The sequence below is a fragment of the Chaetodon auriga genome, chromosome 20 (genome assembly GCF_051107435.1).
Source record: "Chaetodon auriga isolate fChaAug3 chromosome 20, fChaAug3.hap1, whole genome shotgun sequence".
Taxonomy (NCBI): domain Eukaryota; kingdom Metazoa; phylum Chordata; class Actinopteri; order Chaetodontiformes; family Chaetodontidae; genus Chaetodon; species Chaetodon auriga.
In genome coordinates, this window is record NC_135093.1 from 15,115,055 (window position 1) to 15,128,060 (window position 13,006).

The window sequence follows — 13,006 nt, forward strand, 5'->3', positions numbered from 1 at the left end:
ATGAAAGCCGCACTGTACGCCTGCGTGAGTATGATGGGATGTGAGAAGTCAGCCGCTCGCCGCGCAGCCGGTAAATGAGTCAACAGCCGTGTGGTGTGAATGAATCAGGGAACGCAAGTGTGACTTCAGCCTGGACCTACGCTATGCTTCAGTTATTGCAGTTTTAATTCTTTCATTGTTGTTTCTCATGTTATGTTTCCATCAGCGCAGTATGGCGGATGGCTCTGATACTACAATACCCATGAGCCTCGGCACAAAGGAGAGCCACAGAACATTAGAAGCGCCAAGAAGTTGAGAGTGAATTGTTTTAAGCTACAGCTTGTGTGTGATCTTTAGCTCATTGTTAGCAGTGTAGGCAACCTCATTCCAAGGTTGATGATTGGATGGTTCTGTCCACCTTGGGAGTTGTAGTTCACCGCTCTATCTGCATTTTTCTGTGCACAGGCTCACTCTACTCACTTTCTATTACGGCTACAATGAAAATGGAGTTTCTATGTGCTCCAGGGAGCGAGCTGACCGTTGAAAATAAAGGCCCTCTAAACCCGCAGCCCTCAAACTGCATCCTGCATATTTCTGAATTTATCGGCGCCGTCTTTAAATTTGGGCTCAGCAGTCTGTCATGCTGTCAGCGCCCGCAGTGTGTCGGCAGTCCTGTTTGTCCCTCAGCCCTGTTAGCTGCGTTCCTGTGTCAGTCCGCTTCTCCACCGCAGGGGAGGCCTCCTCAGCGCTGGAGCCCAGCTGCGCCGCTGTCCTCGCCGCTGCTCCTTGACGAATGTGTTTTTCACACGCGCGAGGAAAGACAAAGATGGCGCATGTGTCACCTGCACGTGCTCATATCTGCCCGTCGCGCGCAGGCCCGCCGCGTGCGCGCGACGGGCAGTTCGATGTGCCATTGTGCGTTCCCTCAGGTTGCGTTTGATAGCAATGCATCAAAGACCTTGCCAGTGGTGTCTTCTAATGGGTTTTAGATTCAACTTTTATATTATTATGTAAATAGGTGACTCTTTGATGTAGTATCAGCGCAGTCATCACAGGGGCTGGAAGGCCCTTATCATAAGACGTTGAGGGAACAAAAAAGTGTCGCACCTGAAAGTTAATTAAAAAGCCATAAAATAGTGGCTGCTCCTCTGTCTTGTTTGTTTGTCTGTCGGCCTGCTGGTCTGTCTCTCTCCCTGCCTCCCCTCTCCCCCTCTTCTCCCCCTGCAGCCAGAGGATGAATGGTTTCATTACAGTGACAAGTTCTGAGGCAGTCTCTCACTTCTTTCTGTTGGCTCACTTTATTGCCAAACTATTTACATGCCAAGAGGAAGGGTTGTACTCTGGCTTGATGAAAAAGCGCTCGAATTTAGACTTTTAATTTGTATACCATTCATTATTCTCCAAGGCATCGAGAGGCAAACTAACTTATCCGCCTCTCAGCTCCAAGCTCCTCTCGGACTTCTCTCCTCTCCCCTCGCAGAATGCGAAAACTTTCCTCTTTTGTTTTTCGTCGACTCTCCCGAAAATTGACGTCCCGCTCCCTGTCATGTCGCGGCGTTGTGAAAGAGGGCTAACTGCAGCCATCATAAGGAAGATTAAATATGGAGAGCAAAGGGAAATGAGAAAGTAAAGAGGCTTATGAATTAATGACTGGAGTTATTAGTGCTGTAATTAGATTTAGGGAATGGGCAGTGCTGCATGGTGAGATGTGGGGGGGCTTGGCTGACTCCTTATCATTCACAGGATATCCTGTAAGTGTCAGGACAGTTGAGATGGAAAATTGAGCTCATCCATGCTTGTGTGATAGTACAAGTCAGCTCCACTGCCCGTGCCGCACTGAGAGATGAATATGCAGAAAAGTCGGGCTGAAGTTACGCTGGAGAACGGTCGGCTTAATGTCAGCAACCTGGAAATGGGTTTCAAGTGCTGTGTACCATTTAATTTGGTGCCACATCAAAGTCACAGGGAAGAGAGGAGAATATGCAACAATTTAATTGCTCCTTTTTGCTAGGTGTCATTACAAACATAAATTATACAGTCAATTCCAGCATCAAGTACCTTATTAAGCTATTATGTGTTATCCATTAATGCCCAGGCTTTCACAGATATTCAACAGAAAACATTATCTGGGTGTAGATTAGGCTCTCTACCCTCACAGGGGAGAATTAATTTTGCCTAACAACTTGTCCCCAACCAATAATATGCAGTTCTCCTTCTTAACCCCATACTTGGCTGATCCCGTTTCCTGCTCTTCTCCCTGTAGAATATCCACTTGGTGGCTCGCTGGCTGGGAACTTTAGAGAAACTTCTGGAGCAGTATGCAGAGGGAAGCCACGAGAACTTCAGGGTGTTTGTCAGCGCTGAGCCCTCCTCCACCCCTGAGGGCCACATCATCCCACAGGGCATCCTCGAAAACTCCATCAAAATCACCAACGAACCTCCGACTGGCATGCACGCCAACCTGCACAAGGCCCTGGACAACTTCAACCAGGTAATGCCCTGCCCCCCAACCGTAACCCTGATCCTGACACAGCGGAGTGATGTCATTCAAAGTGGTGAACCTCGCTCCATCCTTGCTTGTGAAGGACTGAGCCTTTCCAGCACGCCCCTTACATACCCCATCATGATCCCATCACCTGTCACCAATGAACCTGTTCACCTGTGGAATGTTCCAAACAAGTGTTTTTGGAACATTCCACATCTTCCCCAGTCTTTGGTTGCTCCTGTGCCAACTTGATTAAAACGTGTTGCTGCATCAAATTCAGAATAAGCAGATATTTACAAAAAAAACATTGAAGTTGATGAGGTAAAACATTAAACCTGCTGTCTTTGCACTGTTTTCATTTTTTAAACAGTATCTCTTTTTTGGAATCGTGGTTGTTCTTCACACTTCCACTGCATCTCAGAGACAAATCTTGCTATTTTCACTCCCTTACATTTAGCAATATTTCCATATTAACAGTTGATCAAATGTCAAATGTGTTATGTGAAAGTGTTCTAGCATCTTCAGCTAATTGTTTAGCAACTTTAGCTATATGTAATATGTAGAGTTGTGTTCAGAGCCTACTCTGCTGCCTCAGTGGCCAAAAAGAAATCATATAAGCTTTAAAACTAGCTTCAACTCAACTAAATACATCTTCAACATGCTGTCTACAAGTCACTGCAACATTTGCAATTATATCCCAATGACAAATTACATCAAATATGCATTTTAATATAACACTCTGAAGGGGGCTTTTTGATTTTAAGTGTCCCATCAAACAATAACTTTATTTCCTTTACCTATTTCCTGTTGAAATCAAAACCATTAAGTGATACTGACAAAGACAGTTTGCTCAGAAAAGCGGGATCGTTGAAACATCTTTAATTCTAATTGGACCTTTTTGTGACACCCACCCATGTAGCCACTGAAGGTCACCGCTGAACAGTTCCATTGCCCATGTTATGGGATTTGAATACATGAGGGCGACTCGTTACTCCATGTCGATAAATGCTATCTTCCTCTGAAGGACTCGTTTTCATGTTTGCCGTGAGTGTGAGTTGAGACGACACATGCCAATTTTCACTCCAGACTTCTCATCAAGTTGCCAATTTGCATGTAGGAGCTGGCAGATGGCAGCAGTCACCTTTCACTCACCTTGCTGTTGCCTCTGACCCACATGCTAACGTTAAAAGTTTAGATGGTTCCATTCTGCGGGCGGACCGCAGTAACGTGTTCACAACAAAGTCAATTTGCTACTTTTTGTGTTTGTTATCGGAGAGTGGCCAGACAATATCATGCTGCTTGGCCGTTCTACAGCCCCTATGGTTGGAATGGATCAGTGCACTGCAGTGGCCTCTCCCACCTTTTCTCTACCTTATCAGTTCTCCTCTCTATCTAAGCCTTAACATTACCTCAGCGCTTCGCTGCCAATGCATCCTCCCCCTCACCATTACCTGAGTGCTCGGCTTACTCCCGTCCATTTCCACGATCCTTAGTTTGCCGATATCTATCTGCCTGATAAGTGCAACGCGTTTGTGAGCCCCGCCTTATGCAGAGGGAGGTCCACTGAGGTAAGGATGGAGGGAATATTCCAGTCATGTGTACTCAGTGAAAGCTAATCAATGTTAGGCTAACTCTTTGTAATAGCCCACCCGTGTGGCTAAAGCCGGCGCTAAGCCAGAGAAATGACAGTTTCTTTCCTCCTGACCTTTTCACTGGCAGATACATACAGCTCCACTGCCTGTTTCCATTCACAAGATGGAGTCTGGGTGGGCTGCAGTTAACATCTGGCGAGACGGTATAGGTTTTTACTGAGGTAACACTTGTGTGGTACTGTTGTGAAATAAGCTGTTATGGATTTCCGCTTCTCTGTTTACTGAAACTGGTCGATTCAGTTTATCTTTCAAATTTTCCAGTTATTCAGACTCACGCGTACCCTGGTGCTAATCTCGGATCTCTGCCTGTTCAAAGATATCGAGGTGTGTTTTTCAGTGCACGTGCGTGCGCGACTGCATGTCATTTCTCTCCACTCCACAGGTCATGAATAGGGAGGCTATGCATCTCTTTCAGCTGTGTTGAGCACAGGAGTACAGTGCAGAATATTAACTAAATCTCCAAAAGGCTGAGCGTACGTGTGTGTGTGTGTGTGTGCTAGTCATTCTTCACTGTACTTGTGTGCATGGTGCGTGTGCGTCGCAGGAGTCAGCTCCCCAGGGTACTGCGCCAGGGGAAGTGAAAGGGCCTTCACCGCAGCACTCACCATGACACATGCTGGTATAAAGAGAATTTAGCCTTCCTATTTCCATAGGGGTTATTGGCATGCTTATTTAACTGTCTCCCCCTAGAGATTACAATGCCATTTACGTCCATTTTTTTATTTGCCTGTCTGGAATAATGAGCCCAGGAGACGGTTGGAGGCTGAAAGCGCCTGACAAGTTGTGACAATTAAAAGGGAATCTCATCGCCGGGTTTATAGCTATCTAGTCATCTCATTGTCTGTCTGTTAGTGCGCCGCAGCGCTGGGGACTTGACAAAATAAAACAGATCACAGGGCCGCCTGCCACAACTTTTTACCTGTAACGCGCCGACGTGGCTCCGCTAATGCAGCTGTACAGTTCAGGAGGGGTGAGCGCGTGTCTTCAAAATGTGTTCCTCTTTGTTTTGTCGTTCTCAAGGACACGCTGGAAATGTGCGCGCGGGAGAATGAGTTTAAGAGCATTTGGTTTGCCCTGTGCTACTTCCATGCGGTGGTGGCAGAGAGGAGGAAGTTCGGTCCTCAGGGCTGGAACAGATCATACCCCTTTAACACCGGAGACCTCACCATTTCTATCAACGTCCTCTATAACTACCTGGAAGCCAATCCTAAGGTAGACGTGTTTTTCTTTTATTCCCGAGCAATGGATTATGAAGAGCATTTGTGATCTTAATTGGAAATCTAAACACATGTGACCTCAGCTAAACACCACAGGCCACCTTCCAGCAAAGCAGCATCCCCTCTGTCTCTAAATCCTAGGTGCCGTTTGATGACCTGCGCTACTTGTTCGGTGAGATCATGTACGGGGGTCACATCACGGACGACTGGGACCGCCGTCTGTGTCGGACCTACCTGGAGGAGTATATCAAGCCTGAGATGATGGAGGGAGAGCTGTACCTAGCGCCTGGCTTCCCCTTGCCTGGAAACATGGACTACAACAGCTACCACCAGGTGAGGCGGACAAGACGGTGACTCAAGTCAGGTCATTCCAGCCTTTAGATTACATGGAAGTAAACTGAAGTCAGTCCAGCAGCAAAAAAAAAGGATACAAAAAAAGGAAAAAAGCAGCATAAAATAATGAATTCAGGCAATGAATGCAATGTAACCCATAGTCAGAATACAAGAACATGTTATGATTACAGCAGTGGCATGTTAGGTGTTTACTTGGGGCCATCAGGGGTCCCCAAGGGGCTATATGTGGCCTCCAGCAACTTAATGGTGGTTTAATATTGCTAAAATTGAATCACTATAATTAAAAGTTGTTATTTTTTTCACCATCACTATTCCCCATGTACAGTGTTGAGTTCTACAATTCAATGTTAAATCAATAAACAATAAAACTCCCCCCATATGGGTCCCTGGGACATAACAGATTGTAGTCTGAGTAATATAAATATTTCTCCGAGTTGGAGCTGCTCTGTGGGTGGAAGGAGTTTGCCAGTAAGTCGAACTGGCAAACTTCAATGTTAGCAAACTGAGATTAGAAAGTCGTGTGACAGGGAAGGTTGGAAGTCAAAATCAGTGGAATTAAATTAAAATAAATGAGGAACGAGCAGCTATGTGCTTTCCATCCTTTGACTAAACATGAGGTGGGCAAACCTATCCCAGCATGCCTTAGGATAAACAGCACCAGTCCATTGCAGAGAATATACGCTAGAATTGCATCATGTATCCAACTGTGTGCTAACAAGTTGTAACATATGCCAGATGTTGTGTTTACAGCTTGTTTCAGTGCCCTCTGTTGGCAAAAAAAGAGCTTTCAGGTCCCTGTTTAATCTAAGTTTTGCATCTTGGATGCACAAATACAGAGAGGACATGAGGGCTTGGTCACACCAGGATTTATAAAATATTCAAGCTGATCAGTTCCCTTCAGTAGAATCAACACAATCAGTGGCAAGTCTCTTCCCATGTACTGTATGCCATGAATGAAACCAGCCACAACCAACAGTATCCACTGCACAACCCCTGCAAGTCGTCACTCCACCCTATAGCCTCAATATTGGATGATTCTTAGTATGTTTTCTAGTGCACAATGCCTATATTTTTAAAATGAGATGAACTACGTTAAGGAGATGTTCTTTTATAGTTATTATTAATCATTTAGGTCTGAGACAGGAGATGAACTCAAGTCCCCAGCATGAAAGACGGACCCACTTTCAGCCACCCACCACCCCAAACCTCTACAATTTTACTTTCTGCTTTGATACATAAAGGCCACAGCACTGAACATTAGGACTGAAGGTGTTAGAGGTCGTCGAATATAGATGGAATTCTGTGACTTAATTTGAGATCAAACCCGCCATGCAGCCGCCACGCTGCCCTGGTATTTAAAACATTTAAAAGGCTTAGAATAAACATGCAACATACATCCACCCCATCCCCCCGTGTGATCGGCACGCAGGCTGTTGACCTGACTGAGCCTCAGTTTGCTTTAGAGCACTTCATACACAAGCCCTGACAGCTGTAGGCAGCACCAGGTCACTGCTTCACCTCAGTCCACCTCACCCTGTCCGTCTTGAAATGTTATTTATCACCAAACACAAACCTTGATTGACAAGGTGAGATCAGAAATGAGGTGGGTTGTCGTGTCAGCCGCAGCAGCACACTACAAAGCCTCGCATATTATGTGTCAGAAGTGACTAAATAAGCGAGGCCAAGCGTATTGTGCATATTCCAATTTGCCATTTGAAGTTTTTTTTGGAGGGGGGGATTTTTTTAAGCTTTATTTTATGAGTCCCTTAAGAAAAACAGACAACTGCCAACATTTATATGAATGACAGTAGTGTTCTTACAAACAGTCCAGATTTCCTCATGAGGTCCGCAATGAGAGTGCAGTCTCTATTCAGTTTTCCCCCAGTCTGGATGCTGCTCAGCGGGCACATCCTGGCTGTCCCAGTGGCTCTGGTGGGAAGGGTTGGAGCGTTTTACACTGGACTGTCACCACACAGCCAAGCTGAGGGCGGAGCGCTTGAGAGTTGGCCCAAGAGCAGGGGCTGTAAAGGCCTGTGGGTCCCCGGGGTCTGTTAGGCCAATATCTCCCTCACAACCATCTGGAGCAAACTGTATATTTAGGAGAGGAGCCGGGTGGGATAGGCACATAGAGGGAAGGTGACTCAGCAGTTTTACTCCTCTTTCAAGAATATACAGGTGTACGCAATCAGCAGAAGTTAGCGAACAAGCACAGAGGAGATCAAACAAGCGGACTACAAAGTGTTTCTGTATTAAAGGCCAATATATTTTCCATCAAAACTTTCATCAGGACATTATGATTAGAAGAGCTTTTTTTTATTTAATGTAAGTGCCCCACAAAAAGCAGTCTTTCTCAGTGGAGCTTCCGCTTTCATCTGCACTAACTTGAAAGCATATTGATATTCATTATGGACCAGCAGATGGAAAATGCCACATTTCCTTCCCCTTGTTATGGTCATTAACAGTCTGTCAATTGATCCTGAGTCTTTGTATCTCACCCAGAAATATCCCATCATTTATATGGTTCCATTCTTGTCCTTTGTCAGCAGTACTACAGACGGAACACCTGAGAGGAAAAAAGGGAAGTGGCGGGAAGTAATTGGAGTTGCCAATCTTCATGCTGTTAATAGGGTTAAAGTGGAAATACTGTCGTCTTTAGGTCGTGTATAAACCTCTTTACAAACAGGGTTTTGCACAGGCTTCACTTTTAAACTTTCTTAAAATCCTGAATCTGAGGTCCAAACAGAAATCCATAATCTGGGTCAAGGTTTTTGATGACTGTTCTGACGTGGATTTCTCCTGATCCAGTATATTGATGACTCCCTACCGGCTGAATCGCCCTACCTGTACGGCCTTCATCCCAACGCCGAGATCGGCTTCCTCACGCAAACCTCCGAGAAGCTTTTCCGCACCGTGCTGGAGATGCAGCCCAGGGACGGAGGAGTCGGTGAAGGCGGAGGGACGACGCGTGATGAGAAGGTAAAGAAGAAGAATCTGTAGATACAAGAGATAAAGTGATTTGTGGATTGGCTGATGGCATATCCCTTTATCGTGTAGCTCTGATGTGATGGACAGCATTGAAACCTTCCCACTGTCATTTTTCCACAGTCAGAGGTAATGCATTCAGATGTCTTATCCAACTAATAGTCCAAAACCCAAAGATAGGAGGTTTACTATCACATATGACAAAGAAAAGCAGCAAATCCTCACATTTGAGAGGCTACAACCAGTGAGTTTGTGGAATTTTTGCCTGAAAAATGACTCCAATTGATCAATTATCACAATAGCTGCTGAGTAATTGTCTATCAATGAACTGATTGGATAACCAACTAATTGTTTCAGCTCTAACAGGAAGATAATTTTGGTCGTATGACCTATGTTTGATCGATATTACGCAGGTCCTCGTGGAAAGGCGTGAAGTGATGTAAATTCCGTTTATTCTTGCAGATGCTTTTTGTTTGCCATAACAAAAACAAATGTTGCACCATAAGTTTAGACATAACTTATTCCAAACCCTGTAGAAAAACCCCATGAAACCCTGTGTGCTCAGGAGGTGCTCCATCATTATTCATTGAATTTGTTTGGCTAGTTTAACCCTTATGTCCATCAGGACTTTAACGTGGTCCCAAAGACTCCCAAAGCAACGTCTTCACAGTTATGAATTGACAATGTGACCTGTCAAACATTTCCTCTTTTTTCCCTTCGTAGCTTTAAGTTTCGACTTTTCCTCGAGCAGTATCACACATGTAGTATCGGCCTGTTCCAGCTCCTCACCGACGTTATGCGATCTGGTTAGGACTGTAGAAATACAGAGGTATTATTCTTAATATAAATATTGTATAAAATAAGAGAGCAGCCTCATTGAGATAAAGTTCAAAGTGATGTATGAGTGTGATATCCACCCCCCCCCAAGACTTTCTTATGGCTGCACCATTACCTCTTAAGCGTTGATTACACACACATTCTGACCAAAATCCAGTTTTATACTTTAGGAAACTCTGGGGTCTCCTTTTTAAAAATCAAGGTCTGTGGGTTTGAACAATGTCTGGCTGTGCAGAATGAATTTGTGAGGATAAGCCACTTGCAGGTCAGTGAGGTGTAAGGGGGTAAAAAGGTGGCATTTGAACTCGTGTTATGATTCTGATGTGATAGTCTGTCTTGAAAAGCCTTTCACAAAGTCGGCTGTCTCACCAAACTCCGGGCCCCAGCGCCAAATCTTAAATGTGTGATGACAACAGGTGACATTCTCTGTAGCGGCTGCACACTGAACTGAAAAGACATTGCAGACCAACTGTTTGGGGCCTCTGACAACACCCAGCGTGATTTTTACAGAGATAGCATTTTCTGGTGCATTTTCTGGTTCAGCACTGCTCTGAAATAAAGCTTATTTGAGTGTAAGAGCTCATACAAATATTCTGTCAGAGAAAGCGCAGCCTTGCGCACTCCCTCAGTGTCACTTTTTGTAATATCATAAATAAGGGTCTTGGTTGTCTGACTGTTAGGTTGGTTAAACAGTCGTTTATGCTTATTGTTGCTTGAAACGTGCAGCGAAAGCGAGTCAAGTTCAAGTGTATTTTAACTGATTTCACTTCTAGAATCTGCTTTTATAATAAGTGTTTGGTTACTTTTTTGCTCTTTTGCATTAATTAAACACTATTAATCCTGATGATTGCATTTTATTCAATGCAAAAACTGTTAAATTCTGAATTCAGTCAACCTCCAAATTAGTATTTGAACACTGTGGGGCTTTGTTTCCTTGCTTTTTTGATATGCAAACGATTGATAAAGAGTAAGAAAAGGAGCTCCTCTATGGCATTTAGGTGATCTTATATGTACACACAACAGTTTCTGCGAGTTTTATTAGTAATATTACTTGTTTAGTATCAACCAGCTTAGCCACTGTTAAGTGTCAGGTAGTAACTCGGCACTCAAAAGTAGAACAGACTCAGAGAGCAAAGCAACCAAAGGCAGTTTATTCCAAAGTTTGCTGGTGGTTGAGATCAGGAGCCGGACAGGGGGTTCATAGGCTGCAGGTGTAGCTGATGAGTGGATTGGCAGCAGGTGTGTAGGTGAGTGAGGAAACTCAGTTGCCACGCCCTGATTGAACACACACACACACAGCAGAACAGCAGAAACACTAGAGAAGGAATCCTGCTAGACCTTAAAAGCTACTCCATGTTGTATGTGTGTGTGCGCGTGTGTGTTTCCGTTCCTCAGCGTATTATGATGTGTGACCTTTCTGGCTCAGAAGCCTGTATACTCCTGTCTTAACTGATGACAGCCATGCAGAGCTTACCAACGAGGCTCACTTTGTATTCAGCGTGCTGAGGAGCTGCCAAACCCAGATCAGATATTTGAACTGAAAAATCCATAGATATGATGACCTCATATCCTTTGTTCGGCACCTAATCCGTTGATTGATCGCCAATGCTGGTTGCCTTGGGAAAATGTTGACACAGACGTTAGCTTTCATCACTTACCCACAAAAATATGATGTGAGCATTGATTTTCTGGAGGGATTAGACTGTTATTGAAAACAAAGAGCTGCCTTGCAAAATAGATCTTCATGAATATTTATGGAAGTGTCTATTTCAAACTGTAACAGTTTCTCAGGCTGTCAGTGTCGGCAGTACTGAGTTTATCTGACACAGATAACCCCAGTCAGTCTTTTATTTCAAGTATTCTTCCCCCCTTCTCTGTTTCTTGTCCTGAGTATCTTTGATTGTAACAGTGAGATGGATCAAACAGCAATTTGTTCCGCCAATTCACTCGCTCACTCCCGGACACACTTGTTCATTGCCTCGTACATTATCAGGTGCGTGCGGTGCTGGAGGAGATCATGGAGAAGCTCCCGGAGGAGTTCAACATGGCGGAGCTGCTGGGGAAGGCAGAGGAGAGGACTCCCTACCAGGTGGTGGCGCTGCAGGAGTGTGAGCGCATGAACCTCCTCACGCAGGAGATCAGACGCTCCCTCCGAGAGCTCAGCCTGGGACTAAAGGTGAGTAGCCTGAAGTGATAGCGTCCTTTATTTTAGTCACTTGTCAGAGTAAAAAATTTTCTTCTCACATTGTTTCATAGTTGTTTTAGTCCCAAAGAGGTCAGATTATTAAACCTTTCACAAAAGATTAGAGAAAAATCAGATGCATGAATTTCAAAAGAAAACATCCTGTGCAGATTCCTGAGTAGGCTGCTGGGTAGAGTCACAAACATCAAGAAAAATCATGTGTTATATTTCATATGTACAAAGTAACTGGAAAATATCACATGAATGTTATAGAGCAAAAAGTGAAAGTACAAGTTGAGGAACGCTCCAGAAACACCTGTTTGGAACAACAGGTGATAGAATCGTGGTTTTCTTAGTATTCTTTAGGCGCCTCACTTCAGTGAGTAACAGAAAAGCTGATGAGTCAAACAAACGTCATTCAAAAGAATGTGCAGCCTTTTGTTTTCAGTGGACTGAAAGTGTTTTTAACATTCATTCATTCATTCATTTTATTCACGGCCATTCGCGGGCAGTGGGTTGCTGTAAACATAGCAAACAGTTGCCTATTTTCACATTCAGCAACATTAGCATTCTTCTGGGGTTGTGTTTCTGGCCACCCGACTAATGTTAAGTCCAATATTCACTCGCTTTTTAGCTCTGTTCAAGCGTGGAATTGCAGCGGGGGATAGAGGGTCACTGTCCCTCTGATTTGTGAAATATGGAAAACTCAGATTTGTAATGACCAGATATGTCATCAGATCTTCAAAAAGCCGACAGAAAGAAGCTTTTTTGTTCCCATTAATATTCAGTATTAGACCAGCTGGATATCATGTGTGCAGCTCAGGAGTGCAGGCCGAACCTTTTGGTCACTCTGTATCCTCCATACACACATCTCTGGTGATCTGTGTACGGTGAACACAGTGAGTTACAGGTGTTTTTCAGAGGAACAGTCTAGAGGCTGATCTGAGTTTCAAAAAACTGGCTCTGTTGCTGATTTGCCGTTAAACTGCGTCAACCAGGGTGTCGTTGTGTTGTTTGTCAAAACACACAAACGGCACTGGGTGCTTCTTTACTGAGCATCCAACATGTAGCCCCGGGTAAATAGAAAGCATTCGCTCATGCAAAACCAACATGATGACAGAAAGAATTAAAGGCGTGAGGAGAGCAGGACCCCGTGAAAGCTCATCGAATGTGCTGTTGAAATGTCAGTCAGAGGCAGGTGCTGCGGCGAGTTCGTTCAGCTGTGCTGACTCGTAGTTTTCACGAGTGGAAACATGTCAAGACGTCATTATGGCTAATTGTTAATTTAAGATAAGGCAATTTTGGCATGTGCAAATAT

The 13,006-nt window shown here is 44.4% G+C and overlaps 1 protein-coding gene across 1 annotated transcript in view; it reads left to right on the forward strand.

The window, feature by feature from the left end:
* The window catches only part of dnah9 (dynein, axonemal, heavy chain 9), a 113,876-nt gene that overhangs the window by 93,835 nt on the left and 7,035 nt on the right, over positions 1 to 13,006 (forward strand). Inside the window, exons 71-75 of the mRNA XM_076759636.1 lie at positions 2,243 to 2,470; positions 5,137 to 5,328; positions 5,475 to 5,666; positions 8,493 to 8,663; positions 11,500 to 11,682. Of these exons, the coding sequence (XP_076615751.1) occupies positions 2,243 to 2,470; positions 5,137 to 5,328; positions 5,475 to 5,666; positions 8,493 to 8,663; positions 11,500 to 11,682 (966 nt within the window). The remainder of the gene's footprint in view (positions 1 to 2,242; positions 2,471 to 5,136; positions 5,329 to 5,474; positions 5,667 to 8,492; positions 8,664 to 11,499; positions 11,683 to 13,006) is intronic.